The sequence below is a fragment of the Sapajus apella genome, unplaced genomic scaffold (genome assembly GCF_009761245.1).
Source record: "Sapajus apella isolate SASKATOON/1434 unplaced genomic scaffold, GSC_monkey_1.0 scaffold1, whole genome shotgun sequence".
NCBI classification, from domain to species: Eukaryota; Metazoa; Chordata; class Mammalia; order Primates; family Cebidae; genus Sapajus; species Sapajus apella.
This window is the reverse complement of record NW_022436941.1, coordinates 90,430,543-90,451,476: the sequence shown is the minus strand read 5'-3', so window position 1 is coordinate 90,451,476 and position 20,934 is coordinate 90,430,543. Positions and strand designations below refer to the sequence as shown.

Genomic DNA, 20,934 nt, shown 5'->3' with positions numbered 1-20,934 from the left:
TCCCAATTCTCAAATTCTTTGAGAGAAAAGAATAAGTAAATCTCAAGTATAGGATTATCCTCAAAATGTATCAATACTAATACATGTATTTCTTTGGAGGAATGAAGGAAGCAGTTACATGCAGCCGACTGTGGGTCACTGGACTCTTTTCTCTTTAAGGTGGGGGACAGAGACTGGCTCTGTCGTCCAGGCTGGAGTGCAAAGGCGCGATCTCAGCTCACTGCAACCTTCGCCTCCGGGGTTCAAGCGATTCTTCTGCCTCAGCCTCCCTAGTAGCTGGCATTACAGGTGCCCACCACCGCCTCCGGCGGATTTTTGTATTTTTAGTAGAGACAGTGTTTTGCCGTGCTGGCCAGGCTGGTTTCGAACTCCTGACCTCAAGAGATCCGCCCGCCTCGGGCTCCCAAAGTGCTGAGATTACAGGCGTGAGACACCGCGTCCGGCCTAGACTCTTCAAAGGAGCGGGGAGAGCCTGCAGTAAGGGGACCCGGTGTAAATAATTCTAAGCAGCTCCAGGTGCTAAGCCTAGCGAACACGTGCTGCGGCCGGGAGCCGGGAGGGAGCGCTTCGCGGAGGAAGATCACCGGCGACCCGAACGTGCTCGCGCCCGTCGCTACCGCTGCCGGTGCCGCGGTTGCCCGGGTGTCCAACCGAGCGCACGTGCGCCAGCGGGGCCGGAGCAGAGGGAGAATCGCAGTTCTTGCGGGGAAAATGGAGGGCGAGCCATGGGTCAGGGATCGGGAAAAGTGTGGGGCGCATTATGCCCAGGGAGGGGAAAGCACTGAACCAGGGGCTCTGAGGCACAGAGAGGAAAAAGGGCGGATCACGAGCTAGGTAAGACTGGCGGACCTAGGTCTCGGAAGGAAGGGGGCGGGGCACGACGGGGCGGGAGGGGCCGCGCAGCAGCTGGGCTGTGAGGACGTTTGGCGAGATCTTTCTGGGCTCAGGTCTGAAAGTGTCCGCACCTGGAGTCAAGCTGGGGGGGCGGTGAGAGGTGGAATGGCGGCGACTTAGGCTCCCAGCTTCTGGCACAGCCAGTCCCCGAACGAGCCCAAGTGCCCCGCAGCCGGGTTTCCTCTCTGAGTGCAAGTCCTCGCCCTTGGTGAGCGCCAAATCCCCGCGCTCGGCCCCGCCCATCCACTGAGGGGTGTGGGTAGGGGTGTGGCCCGTTCCCCCGCTGGTCGGCGCCCGGAAGGCGTTGGCGTCAGCCGGAGCCCGACGCGGTGACGCTGTACGTCGACGTAAGTGACGTGCAAGTCTGGGCCGCTCCTCCTTCCCTCAGTGAGTGCCGGCCCGGTCAGGGCGGGGGAGAAGAGGGAGGGCGGGGGAGGGAGAGGCGACCAGAGAGTCGTTGTGGGCCGCGGGCCGGACCGGGTCCCGGGGCGGCGGGAGCCCGGGCTGGGCAGAAGGGCTGGGCGGGCCGTTAGAGGGCCGCCGCGGCTGTCGAGTCCCCTCCCTTGTCGGACTTGCGCGCCCCGGCGCTCGGAGCCTCCGGCGCTGTGCCCACCCCGCTCCAGCTCGCGTCTCCCGACTCCAATTAGGTCAGGCTCGGAGTCCCGCGGCCGCGGCTCCGGCCCCCAACGCAGGGCGCCGCTCGGCTCGCCTTTCTTTCTTCCCTCGCCTTTCTCTCCCCTTGCCTCACCCTCCCCCCTTCTTTTCACGTTGCTGGGTTTTTTTTGTTGTTGTTTTATGCTTTAGGGGTTTTGTTCCTCAGCCCGAGCTCATGGGTGTACATTATCATGCTCTTCTTTTGTAGAGCAACCCGACGGCCATGGAGGCTGAAGAGACGATGGAATGCCTTCAGGAGTTCCCTGAACATCATAAAATGATCCTCGACCGATTGAATGAACAGCGAGAGCAGGACCGGTTTACTGACATCACCCTGATTGTCGACGGTGGGTAGGGAAGTGGGCAGAAGAACGAATTTTTGGCTTCAGTTTTTCTCTGTCCTTCGGACACCCGCCTTTTTTTCTTTAAACCCATCCTCTATGGTCTCCCTACCAAAGTCTTTAGAGTGTGTGCACTGGGACCAGATTGCACTTGTCAGTGTCCACTCACGCAGAGCGTGCTGCAGAAGGCTGGTTGGCCAGTCACGCTTTCCACGTAGTCTGGTGTTCATCTCGTTTTAACTTCTTGCATCCTGTTGAAGTTTTCTCTTTGCACTTGAGTGCAAGATGATGGCGTTGGGGATAGGACATCTCAAAATGTTTGGTTGATAGCCTCTTGTTGGTAAGCTGCTTTGAGAAGTCCCTCACAGGAGGCATTTGGGAAGTTGATTCTTTTCTGGTTTCCCAAATGGTCTTGGAGGGAGAATGTGAGAGATTCCTTTGCAGCACTCATACCCCCTTTGAGAATCTCCAAGATAAAATGGGGTCTTTACAGTCTAAGGAGTTGCCACTGTAATGGAAGCAAATCTAGCTTGGGTATGTTTTCTGTTTAGTGAAAATAGGTTTCTTAAGGTAAGCTGTTTTTAAAATTATAGGTCTACCATAGATTGAGTTTCCAAATATTAGGCATATTGAAATGTTTTTCATAGCAGACATATCCAGCTTTGTGCTTACGGCTTTTTCTCTCTTTCCAAATGATACGTGACCTTTTGGGTTGTCCTTTTATTTAGCCGTTTAAACTGAATTGGATATGCTTCTCACTAATTAATTCAAAATAACAAAGTGGTAAGAGGCTCCTTATTTAGTGTTGTAAATTAGCCTTTATAAAACTAACTTAAGGTGTTTTAAGTGAAGATTTAGCTTAATATTTGAAATTAAAATTTGCCAGGATAGCTGCCAAGAATATTCTGCATTTAGTTCAATAATTTATATAGTTATGTAATTATCAAGAAAGACCTATTTTACTTTTTATGATTTTTAAATCTCTTTTATAGTTATACATTTAATTTTTGTGCTTGTGTATGATTTTCTTTTTCTTTTTTTTTATTTTTATCTAGGACACCATTTTAAGGCTCACAAGGCTGTTTTGGCTGCTTGCAGTAAGTTCTTCTACAAATTCTTTCAGGAGTTTACCCAAGAACCTTTGGTGGAGATAGAAGGTAAATGCTTGTTTTATTTTTTTATTTTTCATTTATTTAATAAATCACAGAAAGCATTTTATTTAAATGCTTGTTTTAAATACGATACTGGAATTTAAATACTTGTGTTTGGCAAACAGTTGGTGAAGCAGTTTTAGTCCTGTTTATCAAGACACCATAGGAAATAGGCATCAATAGTTCCTATAGGTAAGTAGGTAGATAAATTGTTCTTTTGATACCTGAGAATTCTTTGTTTCAGTAAAGTGCTTGGTTGAATGATCTTCTAGGAAAAACTTAGATGGTAGATGTTGGTCTTTTCCATTGTGGAAACCGGTGGTCATTGTCTTTTGAAAACACGTATTAAAAGTGAAATACCATCTTTGTTGAGTGGGCTTATATTTTAGACTGGTGGAGATGCTGCAGGTTACTAGTAGAACGCTTTACTGTACTCTTACAGCAGAAGTAATGATACACTAGCAGAGGTACAGGTGACATGTACAGTGTGAAGTGGGCTGCCATAATAGGGAGAAAACTAGGAAAGATGAAGTAGTGTTCAGAGGAAATTCTACTGGTTATTGAATGGGATGGATCAGTACCTGTTACCTTGAAACAAAAAGTGATTTATGTACTTGCTAGACATTTTTCTAATAATAACCTGCCAACTGCCTGGCATTGTGATATGTAGTTTGTGTCTTATCTAAGGTTCACAGCAGTCCTTTGATGCTGGGCACAATGGCTTGTGCTTGTCGTTCCAGCTACTTGGGAGGCTGAGGCAGGAGGATTGCTTGAGCCCAGGAGTTCAAGGCCAGCCTGGGGCAACACAGACTGTGTTTCTTCTTCTTCTTACAGACTGTGTTTCTTCTTCTTCTTTAAAAACAAAAAACCAAAAACCAAAAAAAGAAGTGGTATTATTTCTAATAATTTACACATCAGGAAAACAGGCTCTAAAAGGTTACTTGCCCAGGGTTGCCCAGCTAGCAAGGAATTAAGTTTGTGCTATTAATTACCATACTTTTGTCTTCTGCTACTGCAGTAACTCCTTCCCTACCACCAGTGTCAAAATCTGAAACAGTAGGAAATAAATCCATTTGCCTGCATAATTGCAGAATTTTAGCTTCTTTCAGGGTTCTTCGGTTTTGGTTTTATGTCTGGTTCTTCTTCTTTTTTTTTTTTTTTTTTCACCTGGATGCAGGTGGTCTAAGGCCGAAAAGGGCATTAGCCTATATCTGTTTCATTGTGTACATATTCTTTGTTCTGAATGGGTTGCCTAGAAACATTTTTTTTTCCCCTTTGATTCCTAGGGGAGTAAAGAAAACAAAAGAATTAAGAATATTCTTTAATTTTGGTTTAACATTTTAGCTGATATATCCACAGCTAGATTATCTTTTGATATCTATGATCAGGACAGAGATGCAATAATGGAAATCCGCAAAACTTACAGAAGTGAGAATCTAACTCCCCAGATGATACTGGTTTCTACTACAAAGCAAGCCTCCATGAATTCATTCACCTGAGACTTATTAAATATGTGACCCCAGGCAGGTTACTTTACTTCAATTGCATACTTTTCTCATCTGAAAAGTAGATTCATAGGCTTATAAAGACTAATTGCAATAACATGCAGAATGCCTGGCATAGTATTTGGTGCATTGTCAAAGCTTAATAAATAGGGGCCTGGCCTAGGAAACATTAGGGAGACCCCTTCTCTACAAAAATTTAAAAAATTTAGCTGAGTGTGGTGGCACATGCCTGTGGTCCCAGCTATTCGAGAGGCTGAAGTGAGAGGATTGCTTGGGCCCAGGAGGTCGAAGCTGCAGTGAGCCATGATTGTGCTACTGCACTCTAGCCTGGGTGACAGAGCAAGGCCCTGTCTCAAAAAAAAAAGGACAGTTTATCATATTGAGTACCTATTATGTATTATGCTAGACCCAGGAGATGAATTAATGAATAAGATGTCCCTTAAACAACTCAAAAATTTCATAGCAGGTGAGCAACAGGCAAATAAACAGTGCAGAAAGTATTACAAAGACTATTACTATGAAATGGTATCACTGAGGAGGGAACGTGGTCTTCCTTAAAGAGGAAAGATTTCAAAAAGGAGTTTGAGTCTGAGCAGAATCTTTAAGTCTTAAAAAATAAGTGCCCTAAACTGGAATATTTGTTGCTGGTAAAGTGAGCACACTGCCTGGAGAAGTAGAGTCTTGTCTTCTGAAGACTAATTACCTTGAGATTTTCTCTTGTACCTCTGGCCTGTTATGTTCTGTGGCACACACAAGTCTTCATATTTGAACTCTAGATAGATAAGAAAGCAAAATAGATAAACACTCTTTTTATTTCTGTCATTTGGTCAGACTCGGGTTTAAATAATTAATTTGGCTCAATATCTTAAGCCCTTAACTGGGATTACTGTGCTGTCTAGCAAGATCACCTGGCTGTGGAGAAAGCCCTGGGCATATAGTTGGGAAACAGTTTTAGCCCTCGCTTTAACTGTATGTTGTGTGACCTTAGACATCTTAGCTTGTTTTTCATTTGTAAAAATATGTAATTTGGAATTACATATTACCTTTGTAATTTTGGAATATGTCATGGACATTTGAATATTTTGTTACAAGACTGGCTGCTGTTAAAATCCTGAAAAATCTTTTTGGTTTTGTTTTAGTGGGGAGTCAACCTGGTTCGGTTCAGACTGCCTCTGTGAGCTATGGGTCCAATTTGAACTTGGTTTTCAAAACCTCCCTATTGCCGTTCACGTCCTAGATGTGCCATCCATGCCATTGTGCAGTTCTCAAAGCTTTTGCTTTGGGTCAGTTCCACACATGGGCATCTTGATGGTGAACTTGAGATTGTATACACAAATTTAGAGGACTTTTCTCCTCTCCATGACTTCTTTGTATACAAGGTCTCCAGAGTTTCTTTTCATGGTTCTTTGGCGAGAAAACTGGGATTTTAGCTTCTCTGTGCTTTGATACGTTTTCTGTAGAGGGGTTTGTTTCCTGAACAAAATGTAGAGAGAGAGAAAAGTGAAAGGAAAAAAATAAAATGAATTCCCTCCTCCATACTCTTCAGATAATCATCTTTTTCCTAGTTCGTCAGAAGACTTTTTTTTTTTTTTTTTTTTTTTTGCGGAATCTCGCTCTGTTGCTGAGGCTGCAGTGCAGTGGTGAGATCTCAGCTCACTGCAGCCTCTGCCTCCTGAGTTCTGAGTTCAAGCAATTCTCCTGCCTCAGCCTCCCAAGTAGCCGGGATTATAGGCGCATACCACCATGCCCACCGCACCTGGCTAAATTTTGTATTTTTAGTAGAGATGGGGCTTCCCCGTGTTGGTCAAGCTGGTCTCAAAATTCTTGACCTCGTGATCCGCCTGCCTTGGCCTCCCAAAGTGCTGAGCCACGGCCCAGCCGGAAGAGCTTTCTTGTAGAATTTAGGAGACAGCCACAGGTGTGCAGCCTCAGAATCGGGGCTTGCCTTGAGGCAGAACTGAGAGAGAAGAAAAATTACCAGGTATTCACCCCTCCCCACTGTCCCTCCCGCATTCATTGTCTTTTCTGGTTCTCTAGCCAGAATGAGTTTCTCTTGGGACTTTTCTGTGTCTCCACTCACTGCACAGTTAATGAGAGTTAGGCTGTCCTCAAGTCTAAGCTGACACGTGTAGGAGAAAAAAAACCAAGAAACTCATTACTGTTTGAGTTTTGATTTCTCTATCCTGTCTGCTTTCTTCAACTTGCTTTTCAGAGTCCTTGGATATTTGCTTTATTTATTTTTAGTTGTAATCAATAGACAAGATAGGGTGGAGTGTGCTTTTTCCATCTTAGCTAAAACTGGGACCCCCTACACCACTTGTAAAATATAAATAATGACTTATAGCATGGCACATTAAATGGGCATTAGAAACACCAGGGAAGCTTTTATAAATATAAATGCGCAGGTTTTATCTCCAGATAATTATGTCTTTCAGGAATGGGATCCAGGCAACTGTATTTAAAAGTTCTCTAGGTTCTTGTTGTGCAGGTTGTTATCTGAGGACTAGTGATACATGGGGTTCATTTTTAAACTTGTTAGAAATGTAGACTCAGGTTCCACTCCAGACGTGCTGAATTGGAACAAGATCCCCAGATGATGCCTATGCACAGTAAAATTTGAGCAGCCCTGCCCTAGCATGATTCTAATGTGCAGTCAGTGTTGAGGACCACTGTCTTAGAGGATTGTGTAAAAGCAGGTGACATGTATATAAAAGAAATTTAGATTATAATATTCTCATGAGTATAAACTCATTAGGTGCAAGATGAGCTCACCCTCCTTGTTTTCTATGTTCTTGGTTATAAAGTAAGTTACCTTTGATTAGAACCAACTTTGACTTCAAATCAGATTTATTGCTATTGAAGCTAATGCATCCCAGCTCAGCTTTGTGGCTTGGATTCATACCACATAAAATCTTAAAAAGACGTTCAACCCGTGTTCAGAACACACAACCTTCTAACCTGAACCTCCGTTTTTCTAAATTCATTCTTTTTCTACTTCACCTGAAACCACAGATCCATAGCACTTAGTTTCTTTATAACAGCAACTCTACCATGGTGTCTAGAAATTTTAGTCTGTACTATCAAGGACAAAACATCCTTGTACATGTTTGTACATCTTTTTCAGTATGAGTTTTCGGCTGGTTGCAGAGATTCCCTATGTATAGAGGAATGCCAGAACGCTGCCCCCTTTTACTCCTTTGCTGTCAGGGAGAAGACTCAGATTAAGTTGTTCACTTTAAGATTTTCCTTAGATACATTTAGAAAAATTGTATTCTGCACATTTCTATTATGAAAGGAATAAGGGATTGATGAGATTTCTGTTACCAAACTAGTATTGATAGATTATAATTACATCTACCATCACTTCACTTACCTGAGCAAGTGTTACGGGTTTGGTTCATGTTAGCTACTTAGGTCACTGGTTTGTTCCTAGGACAGTGTTGGGCTGATCATGTAAGAAACACCTAGGGTGCTCGTAATAATTAAAAAAAAAAAAAAAAAAAAAAACCTAGATATTTATCCCAGTTTTGATTCCAAAGATCAGATATCAGTATCTTTTTTTTTTTGGAGACAGGGTCTTGCTGTCACCCAGGCTGGAGTGCAGTGATACCATCATGGCTCATTACAACCTCGTCCTCCTGAGTTCAAGTAGTCCCCTGACCTCAGCCGCCTGACTACAGGCATGTGCCACAAAGCCCAACTAGTTTTTGTATTTTTATTTTTTATTATTATTTTTATTTTTGAGATGGAGTCTTGCTCCATCGTCCAGGCTGGGATGCAGTGATGTGATCTTGGCTCACTGCAACCTCCACCTCCTGGGTTCAAGCAGTTCTCGTGCCTCAGCCTCCCGAGTAGCTGGGATTACAGGTGTATACCACCATGCCTAGCTAATTGTTGTGTTTTTAGTAGAGAAGGGGTTTCACCATGTTGGCCAGGCTGGTTTCAAACTCCTGACCTCAAATGATCTGCCTGCCTCAGCCTCCCAAAGTGCTGGTATTGCAGGTGTGAGCCACTGCACCCAGTCTACTTTTTGTAGAGAAGAAATCTCACTACTCTGCCCATGCTGGTCTTGAACTCCTGGCGTCAAGCAGTCCTCCTGCCTTGGCCTCCCCAAGTGCTAGGATTACAGGCATGAGCCACCACACCTAGCCCTTAGTACCAGTACTTTATTTAGTCTACAGGTGATTCTGCTCAGTCAAGACAGGGAGCTAGGCTCACAATTCCTTATTCAAATCCTTGGAGGCCAGACATACTTCTCAAATTTCCAGATTTTAGAATTTTTCTAGGGTAATGCAGAACACATATAATACTTGCAAATATTAATAGTTTAGCAGCCATGCATGTTACTGTTCACTCTAAGTGGAATAAGGACTTGACATAGCTGCATGTCAGTTGAAATCAACCATGCCCAACCTCCAGGCTTATCACTTTGTTTTTGTTTTTTTGAGATGGAGCCCGAGCTCTTGTTGCCCAAGCTGGAGTGCAGTCGCGCAATCTTGGCTCACTACAACCTCTGCCTCCTGGGTTCAAGCGGTTCTTCTGCCTCAACGTCCCGAGTAGCTGGGATTACAGGTGCGCGCCATCATGCCTGGCTGATTTTTTGTAGTTTTTTAGTAGAAACTGGGTTTCATCATGTTAGCCATGCTGGTCTCGAACTCCTGACCTCGGGTGATCTGCCCTCCTTGGCCTCCCAAAGTGCTGGGATTACAGGCATTAGCCACTGCACCTGGCCCTTACCACATTTTTTGACTGGCTGTGTGTTGACAAGTACATGGCATATGGAGTTTTCTCCAAGTGGAAGATTCCCCTCAAGAGATTGTCAATAGGTATTTGGACTTGAGCAGGAAATCAGAGGAATGATAATGAAATTTTAATATATTTGAGAATCTTGGTGGTATTAAGATTTTTCTAGCTAAATTAGTTTACATTCCTAGCATATGGTTCCCTTAGAGTTCAGCAAAGCCTTTCTGGTAAAAATACTAAATAAAACTCAAGATGTAAATTGGAAGAATAAGCAGTAATTCACCCATCCTACCACCAGAGAATAACATGGAGGGGTAGGTGTATGTGTGTCTGTTAAAAAAAAAAAAAAAAAAAAAAATGGCTGGGCATGGTGGCTCATGCCTGTAATCCCAGCACTTTAGGAGGCCGAAACAGGCTGATCACGAGATCAGGAGTTCGAGACCAGGCTGACCAACATGGTGAAACCCCATCTCTACTAAAAATTGAAAAATTAGTCGGGTGTGGTGGCACACACCTACAATCCTAGCTACATAGGAGGGTGAGGCAGGAGAATCGCTTGAACCTGGGAGGCAGAGGTTTCAGTGAGCTGAGATCACACCATTGTCCTCCAGCCTGGGCAACAGAGCAAAACTGCATCTCAAAAAAAAAAAAAAAAAAAAAAATTGGGACGACTTGAATTATGAGTAAGAGATGGTGAACCTATAGTGAATGAGAACATGAAAGGAAAAGTTTAAAATTCTTATCCTTTTAGTATGCTATTTAAAATCTTTGTCATAGACTTAGGAGTCAGACCATCTGGGTTTTATCACTTTATAGAGTTGTTACGCGAATTGAGTTAATGCTTGTAAAGTATTTAGAGCTGTGCCTTTTATATATGTAGTAAGTGGTATGTATGTATGTTTGATTAAAAATCAAAATCTCATTCTACTTTGGGAAATGTTTACATATTGTTTTTTTTTTTTTTTTTTCTTTTCTTTTTTTGAGACAGAGCCTCACTTCGTCTCCAGGCGCCAGGCTGGAGTGCAGTGGCGAGATCTTGGCTCACTGCAACCTCCACCTCCCGGGTTCAAGCAATTCTCTTGCCTCAGCCTCCCGAGTAGCTGGGACTACTGGTGCCCGCCACCAGGCCCAGCTAATTTTTGTATTTTTAGTAGAGACGGGCTTTCACCATGTTGGCCAGGATGGTCTCCATCTCTTGACCTCATGATCCGCCCGCCTCGGCCTCCCAAAGTGCTGGAATTACAGGCGTGAGCCACCGTGCCCAGCCTACATATTGTTTTAAAAAGAATTTTTCTTGGCCTGGCGTGGTGGCTCACGCCTGTAATCCTAGAACTTTGCGAGGCCGTGGCGGGCGGATCACGAGGTCGAGAGTTGGAGACCATCTTGGGCAACATGGTGAAACCCCGTTTCTACTAAAAAATACAAAACTTAGCGAGGCGTAGTGGTGCGCGCCTGTAGTCCCAGCTACTTGGGAGGCTGAGGCAGGAGAATTACTTGAACCCGGGAGGCGGAGGTTGCAGTGAGCCGAGATCGTGCCACTGCACTCCAGCCTGGCGACTGAGCGAGACTCCGCCTCAAAAAAAAAAAAAAAAATTTTTTTCTTGTGCTTTTAAACTTTTGACGAAAACTTCTGAAAGGCAGCAAATGCTAATTGTGTTTTCCTCGGGCTACTCAAATGCTAAGGGATAAATGAGAGCAACAAGGGGAATAATTACTAAGGGAACCAAACAAAACTAGCCCTCAGTGAGTCCAGTTACTTTCTTTTTTTTTTTTTTTTTTTTTTTTGACGAAGTCTTGCGCTGTTGCCCAGGCTGTAGCACAGTGGCGTGATCTCAGCCCACTGCAACCTCTGCCTCCTGGGTCCAAGCAATTCTCCTGCCTCAGCCTCCTGAGTAGCTGGGACTACGGGTCTGCACCATCACGCCCAGCTAAATTTTTTTTGTATTTTTAGTAGAGACAGAGTTTCATGAGGTTGGCCAGGATAGTCTCGATCTCCTGAGATCCGCCTCGTGATCTGCCCGCCTCCCCAAAATGCTAGGAGTTACAGGTGTGAGCCACCATGCCCGGCCGAGTCCATTTACTTTGCTTATTTGATGGAGTGTAACTTGGTCTTACTGTATTTTACGGTGTTTATCAATATTCAGATTACTTTTAGACGTTTTGAAAATGAGTCTGCTGAAGCTCAGAGGTTCTGAATTGTTCCAAATCACTCAGTTCATGGGAGAGCTGTGAGTAAAACGTGAAAGTTCTAACTTCCTGAATGGTATCCATCCTTTTCCTTTTTTTTTTTTTTTTTTTTTTTTTTGCGATGGAATCTCTTTCTGTTGCCCAGGCTATAGTGCAGTGGCATGATCTTGGCTCACTGCAACCTCCACCTCCCAGGTTCAAGTGACTCTCCTGCCTCAGCCTCCCCAGTAGCTGGGATTACAGGCACATGCAACCACACCTGGCTAATTGTTGTATATTTTTTATAGAGATGGTGTTTTACCATGTTGGCCAGGCTGGTCTGGAGCTCCTGACCTCAAGTGATCTGCTCACCCCTGCTACCCAAAGTGCTGGGATTACAGACATGAGCCACTATGCCTGGCTAGTAACCTTTGTTTACACAAATAGGGGATGCTGCTTTTGAACACTTAAATGATATTCCACCAGTATTCTTACTGTTTTCTGAAATAGCGCATCACTTTAGGACTAAATTTTAAACACAAAACTGGCAAAGAAGAGTATTAATGATAAATGCATAATTTTGAAAGCGACTTTAGGCCGGCACTGTGGCTCATGCCTATAATCCCAACACTTTGGGAGGCTGAGGTAGACGGATCATGAGGTCAGGAGTTTGAGATCAGCCTCGCTAACGTAGTGAAACCCCATCTCTACTAAAAAGAGAAAAAATTAACTGGATGTGGTGGTGGGAACCTGTAATACCAGCTGCTCGGGTGGTTGAGGCAGGAGAATAAGAGAAACACTTGAACCCAGGAGGCAGAGGTTGCGGTGAGCCAAGATCAGACCGTTGCACTCAGCCTCGGTGACGGTGCAAGACTCTGTCTTTTAAAAAAAAAAAAAAAAAAAAAAAAGAATGTGACTTTAGTGTTTATTCATTTATTACTACTTTGTGTTCCTGCATTTTAGGAAGCACTGTTAGGTACTGTGATGTGAGTGTGCAGATCAAAAGTCATCTTCCTCAAGTAGCTTACAGTCAAGAGATGTCCATAAACTGTCATTATCAGAACCGGTACAGAGTTGAGGCTTGGAGAAGTAATAAAGAATGTTTCATTGTTAACCCATTTGTGCTTGAAGTTGTAATTTTTTTAATTTGAAAAATCAGACCTTGGTGATGACTTTGAGCAGTAGGGTATAAATAACTTCCACATGCTTAGCGTTTCAATAATGGAGCACTAGGCATAGATGGGTTAATTTATGAAGGAATAGAAGATGTGAACAGACCTACAACTGCTATTGAACTTGTATCAGTTTTCAGAAACCTCCCAACAAAGTATAGGACTAAATGGCTTCATTGATTAATTCAGTGAAATATTAAAAGAAAAATTAATGCCAATCCTCATAACCTTCCAAAAAACTGAAGAGGAAGGAATACTTCCAAATTCATTTGTAGACCAGCATTATCCCAGTACCAAAGCAAGACAGAGATGCCACAAAAAAAACTATAGCTCAATATCCTTGATGAATGTAGATGAAAAATCCTCAGTGAAATACTAGCAGACTGATTCTAATAGGAAGGTAAAAGGATGAATACTCCATGACTAAGGGAGATTCATCCTTAGGATGCAAGGGTAGTTCAACATATGAAAATTAATAAATGTGATATACCATACTAACAGAATAAAGGAGAAAAATGACATGATCATCTCAATAGATGAAGAAGAGGCCTTTGGCAAAATTCAATACCCTTTCCCAGTAAGAACTCTGTACAAACTAGGAATAGAAGGAAATTATTTCAGCATAATAAAGGCCCATAGCTAACATACTCAGCAGTGAAAAAGTGACACTTTTTTCTCTTAAGATCAAGGAAAAAGACAAGGATGCCTACTCTTACCACTTCAGTATAGTACTGGAAATTCTTGACAGAGCAATTAGGCAAGAAAAGTAAACGCTATCCAAATCAAAAAGGAAGAAGTCAGTCTGTTTTTTGCAGATGACCATCTTATATGTATAGAAACTTTAAAGACACCACAAAAAAACTACTAGAATAAATTTAGTAAAGGTGGAGGATACAAAATAAGCACACAAGTCAGTTGCCTTTTTTTATTTTTTTTTTAAAGGAGCTGTGGTGTGACCTCAGCTCACTGCCAGCCTCTGCCTCCTGGGTTCAAGCGATTCTCCTGCCTCAGCCTCCAGAGTAGTTGGAATTACAGGCACCCACCACAATGCCTTGGTTGTTTTTGTATTTTTAGTAGAGACAGGATTTCACAATGTTGGCCAGGCTGATCTCAAACTTCTGACCTCAGGTGATCCACTCACCTCATCCTCCCAGAGTGTTGTGATTACAGGCATGAGCCACCACACCTGGCCATCAGTTGCCTTTTTTAAGCACTAACAATGAATTATCTGAAAAGGAAATTAGGAGAACAGTCCCATTTATATCGGCACCAAAAAGAATAAAATGCTTAGGAATAAGCTTAACCTTTCACCGTAGGTGAGAGACATGCAATACTGAGAACCATAAAACATGAAAGAAATTGGGCCTGGGTAACTTTGGGAGCCAGAGGCGGGTGGATTGCTTGAGGTCAGGAGTTTAAGACCAGCCTGATCAACATGGTGAAACCCCGTCTTTACTAAACAAAACTTAAAAATTAGCCAGGTATGGTGTCCCGTGCCTGTAGTTCCCGCTACTTGGGAAGCTGAGGCCGGAGAATTGCTTGAACCCAGGAGGATGAGGTGGCAGTGAAGAGATGCACCACTGCACTCTAGCCTGGGTAACAGAGCAAGACTCCATCTCAAAAAAAGAAATTAAAGACACAGTAGATCTTCATGGATTTGGAACACTTAATATTGTTAAATTGTCCATACAGATTGAACATCTCAGATTTGATAATCTGAACTGCTGGCCAAACACAGTGGCTCATGCCTGTAATCCCAGCACTTTGGGAGGCCGAGGTGGGCAGATGACAAGGTTAGGAGTTCAAGACCAGCCTGGCCAACGTAGTGAAACCCTTTCTCTACTAAAAATACAAAAATAAGCCAGCCATGATGGCATGTGCCTGTAGGCCCAGCTACTTGGGAAGCCGAGGCAGGAGAATTGCTTGAACCTGGGAGGTGGTGCTTGCAGTGAGCTGAGATTGCACCACTACACTCCATCTTGGGCAACAGAGTGAGACTTCATCTCAAAAAACAAAACAAAACAAAAAAAACTGAACCGCTATAATATTTGAAACTTTCTGAGCATCAACCTGACTCAAAGGAAATGCTTGTTGGAGCATTTTGGATTTCAGATTTTCAGCTTTGGAATGTTCAAACAATGTTAAGTATAATGCAGATATTCTAAACTCCAAAACAGTTGTGATCTCAAGCTTTTCATCTGAGGGATATCCAGCCTGTATTGCAGAAAGTGGACTATAGATTCAATACAATCCTTCAAAATCCTGATGGAATTTTTTATTTTTTTTTTTTATTTTTTTATGAAAACAAAAAGCAATTCAGAAATTCATATGGAACTACAGATAGTCCTGGAATAGCCAAATCAGTCTTGGGAAAGAGCAAAGCTTAGAGGCATCATACTTTTTTTTTTCTTTTTAGGGAGTCACACTCTGTTGCCCAGGCTGGAGTGCAGTGGTGTGATTGTAGTCTGCTGTAGCCTCTGCCTCCTGGGTTCATGTGATTCTCTTGCTTCAGCCTCCCAAATAGCTGGGATTACAGGTTTGCACCACCACCCCCAGCTAATTTTTTTTCTTTTTTCTTTTTTAGTAGAGACTGAGTTTCACCATATTGACCAGGCTGGTCTTGAATTCCTGACCTCAGGTGATCCACCAGCCTTGGCCTCCCAAGGTGCTGGGATTATAGGCATGAGCCACTGCGTCCAGCCAACATCATACTTCTTGATACCAAAATATTTTACTGAGCTACAGTAGCCAAAACAGTATGGGACTAGCATAAAGACATGCGTACAGAACAGTGGAGCAGAATGGAGAGCCTACGAATAATCCATGCAAATAATATGGTCAGCTGATCTTCAAGGGTGCCAAGAATGCACAATAGGGAAGGAATATTCTCTGCAACAAATGATGTTGAAAGAATTAGATATTCACATGCAAAAAGATGAAATTGTACCCCTATCTTTTACTGTACAAAGAAACTCAAAATGAATTAGAGACTTAGACATAAGACCAAAAATGAAAATCTCTTGGAAGAAAACATGAGGGGGAGTCTTCATGATGTCATTCTTAGCAATGATTTCATGGATGTGACATCAAAAGCATAGCCAACAACAAAAAATAGACAGCTGGGACTACATCAAACTAAAAAGCTTCTGTACAGCAAAGAAAAAATTGAGTGAAAGGAAATCTAAGGAGAAAATATTTGCAAAACCAAATAACTGATAAGGAATTAATCCCTAAAATATATAAGAAACTCCCACAACTGACAGTAAAAAAAAATCTACCCAATTAAAAAATGTGATAACTCAAAAAAGTGGCAACTCTACAGTCCAAATGATGTAGAAAAAATTAAAAATGTTTTTAAAATGTTCTAAGAACTTGAATAGACATTTCTCCAAAGAAAACATACAGATGGCCAACAGATTTATGAAAAAAAAGTTCAGTGTCGCTAGTCATCAGGGAAATGCAAATCAGAAGCCTATGAGGTATCACTTCACACCTTTCAGGATGGCTGTCAAAAAAAAAAAGATGCTCACGCCTGTAATCCCAGCACTTTGGGAGCCCAAGGTGGGTGGATCATGAGGTCAGGAGTTCAAGACCAACCTGACCAACATGGTGAAACCCTGTCTCTACTAAAAATACAAAAAAAAAAAATTAGCTGGGTACGATGGCGCACGCCTGTAATCCCAGCTACTCAGGAGACTGAGGCAGGAGCATTGCTTGAACCTGGGAGACCGAGGTTGCAGTGAGCCAAGACTGCAGCACTGCACTCCAGCCTGGGCAACAGAGTGAGACTCCCTCTCAAAAAAACAAACAAACAAAAAAAATGACAACAACAACAAAAAAACTAGTGTGGGTGAGGATATGAATAAATTGAAATCCTTGCACATTGTTGGTGGGAATGGGTGCAGCCATTATGGAAAACTATGAATGTTCCTCACAAAATTAAAAGAAAACACCATACGATTCAGCAATCCTACTTACTGGGCATTTATCCAAAAGAACTGAAATCGGGATCTTGAAGTTTTAGCATTCCTATGTTTATTGCAGCACTATTTACAGTAGCCATGAGAGGAAATAACTTAAATATTCATCAACAGATTAATGGATAAAGAAAATGTAGTGTATGTATCTAATGGAATTCAGCTTTTAAAAACAAGGGTATGCTTCATATGCAACAACATAAATGAACATTGAGGACATTATGCTGTGTGAAATGAGCCAGTCACAGAAAGACATACACTGCATATTTCCATTTATATGAGGAATCTAAAATTGTTAGTTCCACTCATAATATGAGCTGTCTAAAATAGATTGGAAGTCAGAGTGGAATAGAGGTTACTAGGGGCTGGGAGGGAGGAGGAAATGGACATTTACTAATCAATGGGCGTAAAGTTTGAACTGAGCAAGATGAACAAACCCTAGAGATCTGTACAATGTACCTATAGTCAATAATAATGTATACTTAAAAATGTGTTAAGAGGGTAGATCTCATGTTCTTGAATGTTAAAAGGTTTCATTGAACATGTACCATTAAAGTTGGACCTTTAAGGGGTGGTAAGATGAGTATAATCAGAGATAAAATGATTAAGCATTCAACAACTAGGAGGGTGTTAATAAAGCCAAGTCAGCTATTAGAAGTACAGGGTTTAAGAAATAGTATACAGTGTATATGTGAAACAGTTTAAAATTTGGAAAGGTAAATAGGAAAATAATGTGAAAGGCCTTGAAATAAAGTCAAAGAGATACTGAATTTTGTTTGCTAAGTTGTGAAAAACTATTGAAGATTTTGGAGCTGACTTGGCACAGCTGTAACCTCCCTGGCAAGAAATGTAGCATGTCTGACATGTAATAGCCTATTCATATATTTGAGTGATACACTCTTACTGTTCTTTCTCCAAGAGCCTCAAGAAATCTTTGGGGAAAATCTTAAAGTAGTTTAAGATTTTCCAGCTAGGTAGTGCTGGAATTTGACTGTGATATTACTGTATTGCTAATGAGATTTCTGCCAGAAAATAGTTTCCAAAAATAAAAAATACTAATCAAGCTCCAAGCCCTTAGCTTTTCTTTCTTTACTAAACGTTACAAGATTTTGAGTCAATATGAATACATGCTCTAATGTACATCTTCTTTACAGGTGTTAGTAAAATGGCCTTTCGCCATTTAATTGAGTTCACATATACAGCAAAATTAATGATACAAGGAGAAGAAGAAGCCAATGACGTATGGAAAGCAGCAGAGTTTCTACAAATGCTAGAAGCTATCAAAGCCCTTGAAGTCAGGTACTTATTTCTTTAATGGGGTTCAGATAGTCATATTCAGTCATGTTCATTCTGTTAGTGAAGAACTAAGAATATTTAATGATCTATAAAAAATCTTCTGGATACTGATTGTTCTTTCACTTGACTTTGATATCCTATTCATGTGTTAAAACTGCTAAGATTAAATAAAGTAGCATCTTTGGTATCTAATAAAATAAGTCTAGACAGCTTTTTAAGGATCTGGATCCCTATAAAATGTTTTGTTGGATTCAAGTTGTTGTTTGTACCAAGCCTTATTTTACGTAGGGTTTGGCTTACAAAGATTAACATAACACTATTTAAACATAGGGAAATTGGTGGAAATAAATAGATCAAGTGGGAATAAGGAGATAATCATTTCATGTTAGAAGTATGACAGCCAAAAATGCATACCATAAGTCTGCATCGTAGATGGGCTAAATCTAGCTCTAAGAGCACTTAGTTAAAAGAAAAAGAGTTTTCAGTTACATTATTCATTGTTAGAAGACAAGAACAAATCAATTGCTGAGGAGCCATTCCTAGTGTTAAAATTTCCCCTAAGAAGTATTAAGAAAACATTAGGCCAGGCCCAGTGGCTGACTCCTGTAATCTCAGCACTTCGGGAGGCTGAGGTGCATGGACGGCTTGATCCCAGGAGTTTGCAGCCAGCCTGGGCAACATGGTGAAACCCCATCTCTACAAAAAAATACAAGCATTAGCTGGGTGTGGTGGTGCACGCCTGTGATCCTCACTACTCAGGAGGCTGAGGTGGGAGGATCACCTGAGCCTGGCAAGGTTGTGGCTGCGGTAAGCTGTGATCACGCCACTGACTGCATAGCAGCCTGGGCAAGAGTGAGACCCTGTTTTTTGTTGCTGTTGTTTTGACATGGAGTCTTGCTCTGTTTTCCAGACTGGAGTGCAATGGTGCACTCTTGGCTCACCTGCAACCTCCGCCTCCCAGGTTCAAGCAATTCTCCTGCCTCAGCCTCCTGAGTAGCTGGGATTACAGGCAATGCCACCATCCCTAGCAAATTTTTGTATTTTTAGTAGAGACATGGGTTTCACCATGTTGCCCAAGCTGGTCTCGAACTCCCAGTCTTAAGTGATCTGCCCACCTTAGCCTTCCAAAGTGCTGAGATTACAGGTGTGAGCCACCGTGCCTGGCTGGAGAAAAATTTTTTTAAAAGATAAAAATTTAGGTAACTTACTGAACTGCACTCATCCATAATATCATCTCTTAGTTTGACAGTTCAAGATTAAACTTTTCTGACAAGAGCTTGATATGTATATATATTCTTTGATTCTTAGCACCTGGCATATAACAGGTGTACAGGAAACATTTCTGAATAGATAGACAGACAGATGCATGCATGCCAATTAAAACCAGATCAGTACTCTATTGCAGAGAGACCTGAGCATGGATGTCAAAATAGAGATGTGTTCTGAGGATATATACCTGATCAGGCCATCTCTTCTCAAAAAGATTAAAGGAAATATATATAGATAGGGTGATGTCAGATTTGTAGTTAAATCTTGAATGAGAGCCTTGAATGAAATGCGGTTAAATCTTGAATGAAAGAATGTTCTGTGTGACCCTTTTGCTGCTTGTGGTAGTGAGTGGTATGTCAGTTTGGAGAGGTTCTTGGGAGCAGAACAGTGAAACGTTCTGTAACAGTGGCCTAAATTGGATTTGGGAAATATAATTGAGTTCATGTCATTGGGAGATGAAGTGAGACTCTGTCTCAAAAAAAAAAAAAAAAAAAAAGAGTATTTTTTGTTTTTTTTTTTTTTTTAAAAATTTATTTTTTTTTTTTTTTGGGATGGAGTCTCGCTCTGTCACCCAGGCTGGAGTGCAGTGGTGTGATCTCGGCTCACTGCAACCTCTGCCTCCCAGGTTCAAGCAATTCTCTGCATCAGGCTCCTGAGTAGCTGAGATTACTGGTGTCTACCACCGTACCTGGCTAATTTTTTTGTATTTTTAGTAGAGATGGGGTTTCACCATCTTGGCTAGGCTGGTCTCAAACTCCTGACCTTGTGATCCATCCGTCTTGGCCTCCCAAAGTGCTGGTATTACAGGCGTGAGCCACTGGGCCTGGCCAAAAATTGGATATTTTTAAATAAGTTGTATTTAAATCCCACCCCCTACCTTCCCACCCACTTTCTCTCTCTCAGACATGGTTTGTTTGAGTTTGGTTCGGTTTTGTTTTTTGAGGCAGGGTTTCACTCTATCGCCCAGGCTGGAGTGCAGTGGCACTATCTTGGCTCAATGTAGACTCAACCTCCCATGCTCAAGAGATCTTCCCACCGTAGCCTCCCAAGTAGCTGGGGCCACAGACACTTGCCACCATGCCTGGCTAATTTCTGTGATTTTTTGTAGAGACGGGGTTTCATCATGTTGCCCAGGCTAGTCTCGAACTCCAGGGATCAAGAGCTGTGCCCACCTCGGCTTCCCAAAGTGCTGGGATTATAGGCATAAACCACCATACCTGGCCAAACATGGTTTCTTTTTTTTTGACTTTGAAACTTTAAGTGCAGTGATCCAGGATGGATTTTAAATCTTCTTAAAAGGAGCCACATCCGTGGACTGCACATGGTCCTCAAAAGCAGTGATCTGTTTCTCCAGCATATCTGTTCCAACTTTATCTTCAACTACATGCTGTGTTTGAAGTTTAATTCCCTATCCCACTGGAACTAGTTTAGATGAGCCAGACATGGTTTCTTACTGTTATTGGTTTAGTGACTTTCCTGGACTTCTGTTAAGTCCTCTCCTGTAATTCTGTACAGCCTATATTTTGAGTGTGTGGCCATTGAAGTCTCTGCTTAGGTAGTTTACTGAACAAAGTGATCATTGGATGGAAATTTTCTTAAATGTCCTAAATAAGTCTCCACATTTATGTTGGGGAGCTGTCTTTGTAGGGTACAACATCAGTGTCCCATCAAGCAGTTTACAACTGCTTTTGCCTTTACTTCCTGTGTTAACAGAACCTCGAGGTCAGATAGAGATGAGAGTTTGCTAAGGTCTTTCCTGGACATCT

At 42.2% G+C, this 20,934-nt stretch overlaps 1 protein-coding gene across 11 annotated transcripts in view; it reads left to right on the top strand.

Annotated features, from left to right (window-relative positions):
- The first annotated feature begins 598 nt into the window (after window positions 1–598).
- The window catches only part of ZNF131 (zinc finger protein 131), a 49,212-nt gene continuing 28,876 nt past the window's right edge, over window positions 599–20,934 (top strand). For 2 of the 11 annotated variants that reach the window (XM_032281526.1, XM_032281492.1), the window contains exons 1-4: window positions 1,182–1,281; window positions 1,757–1,895; window positions 2,945–3,046; window positions 17,758–17,902. In XM_032281526.1, the coding sequence (XP_032137417.1) occupies window positions 1,772–1,895; window positions 2,945–3,046; window positions 17,758–17,902 (371 nt within the window). In that variant the 5' untranslated portion in view covers window positions 1,182–1,281; window positions 1,757–1,771. Of the gene's footprint in view, window positions 835–1,181; window positions 1,542–1,756; window positions 1,896–2,944; window positions 3,047–17,753; window positions 17,903–20,934 lie in introns of those variants that run through there. The other 9 variants (XM_032281543.1, XM_032281508.1, XM_032281535.1 and 6 more) reach the window with 8 other exon arrangements.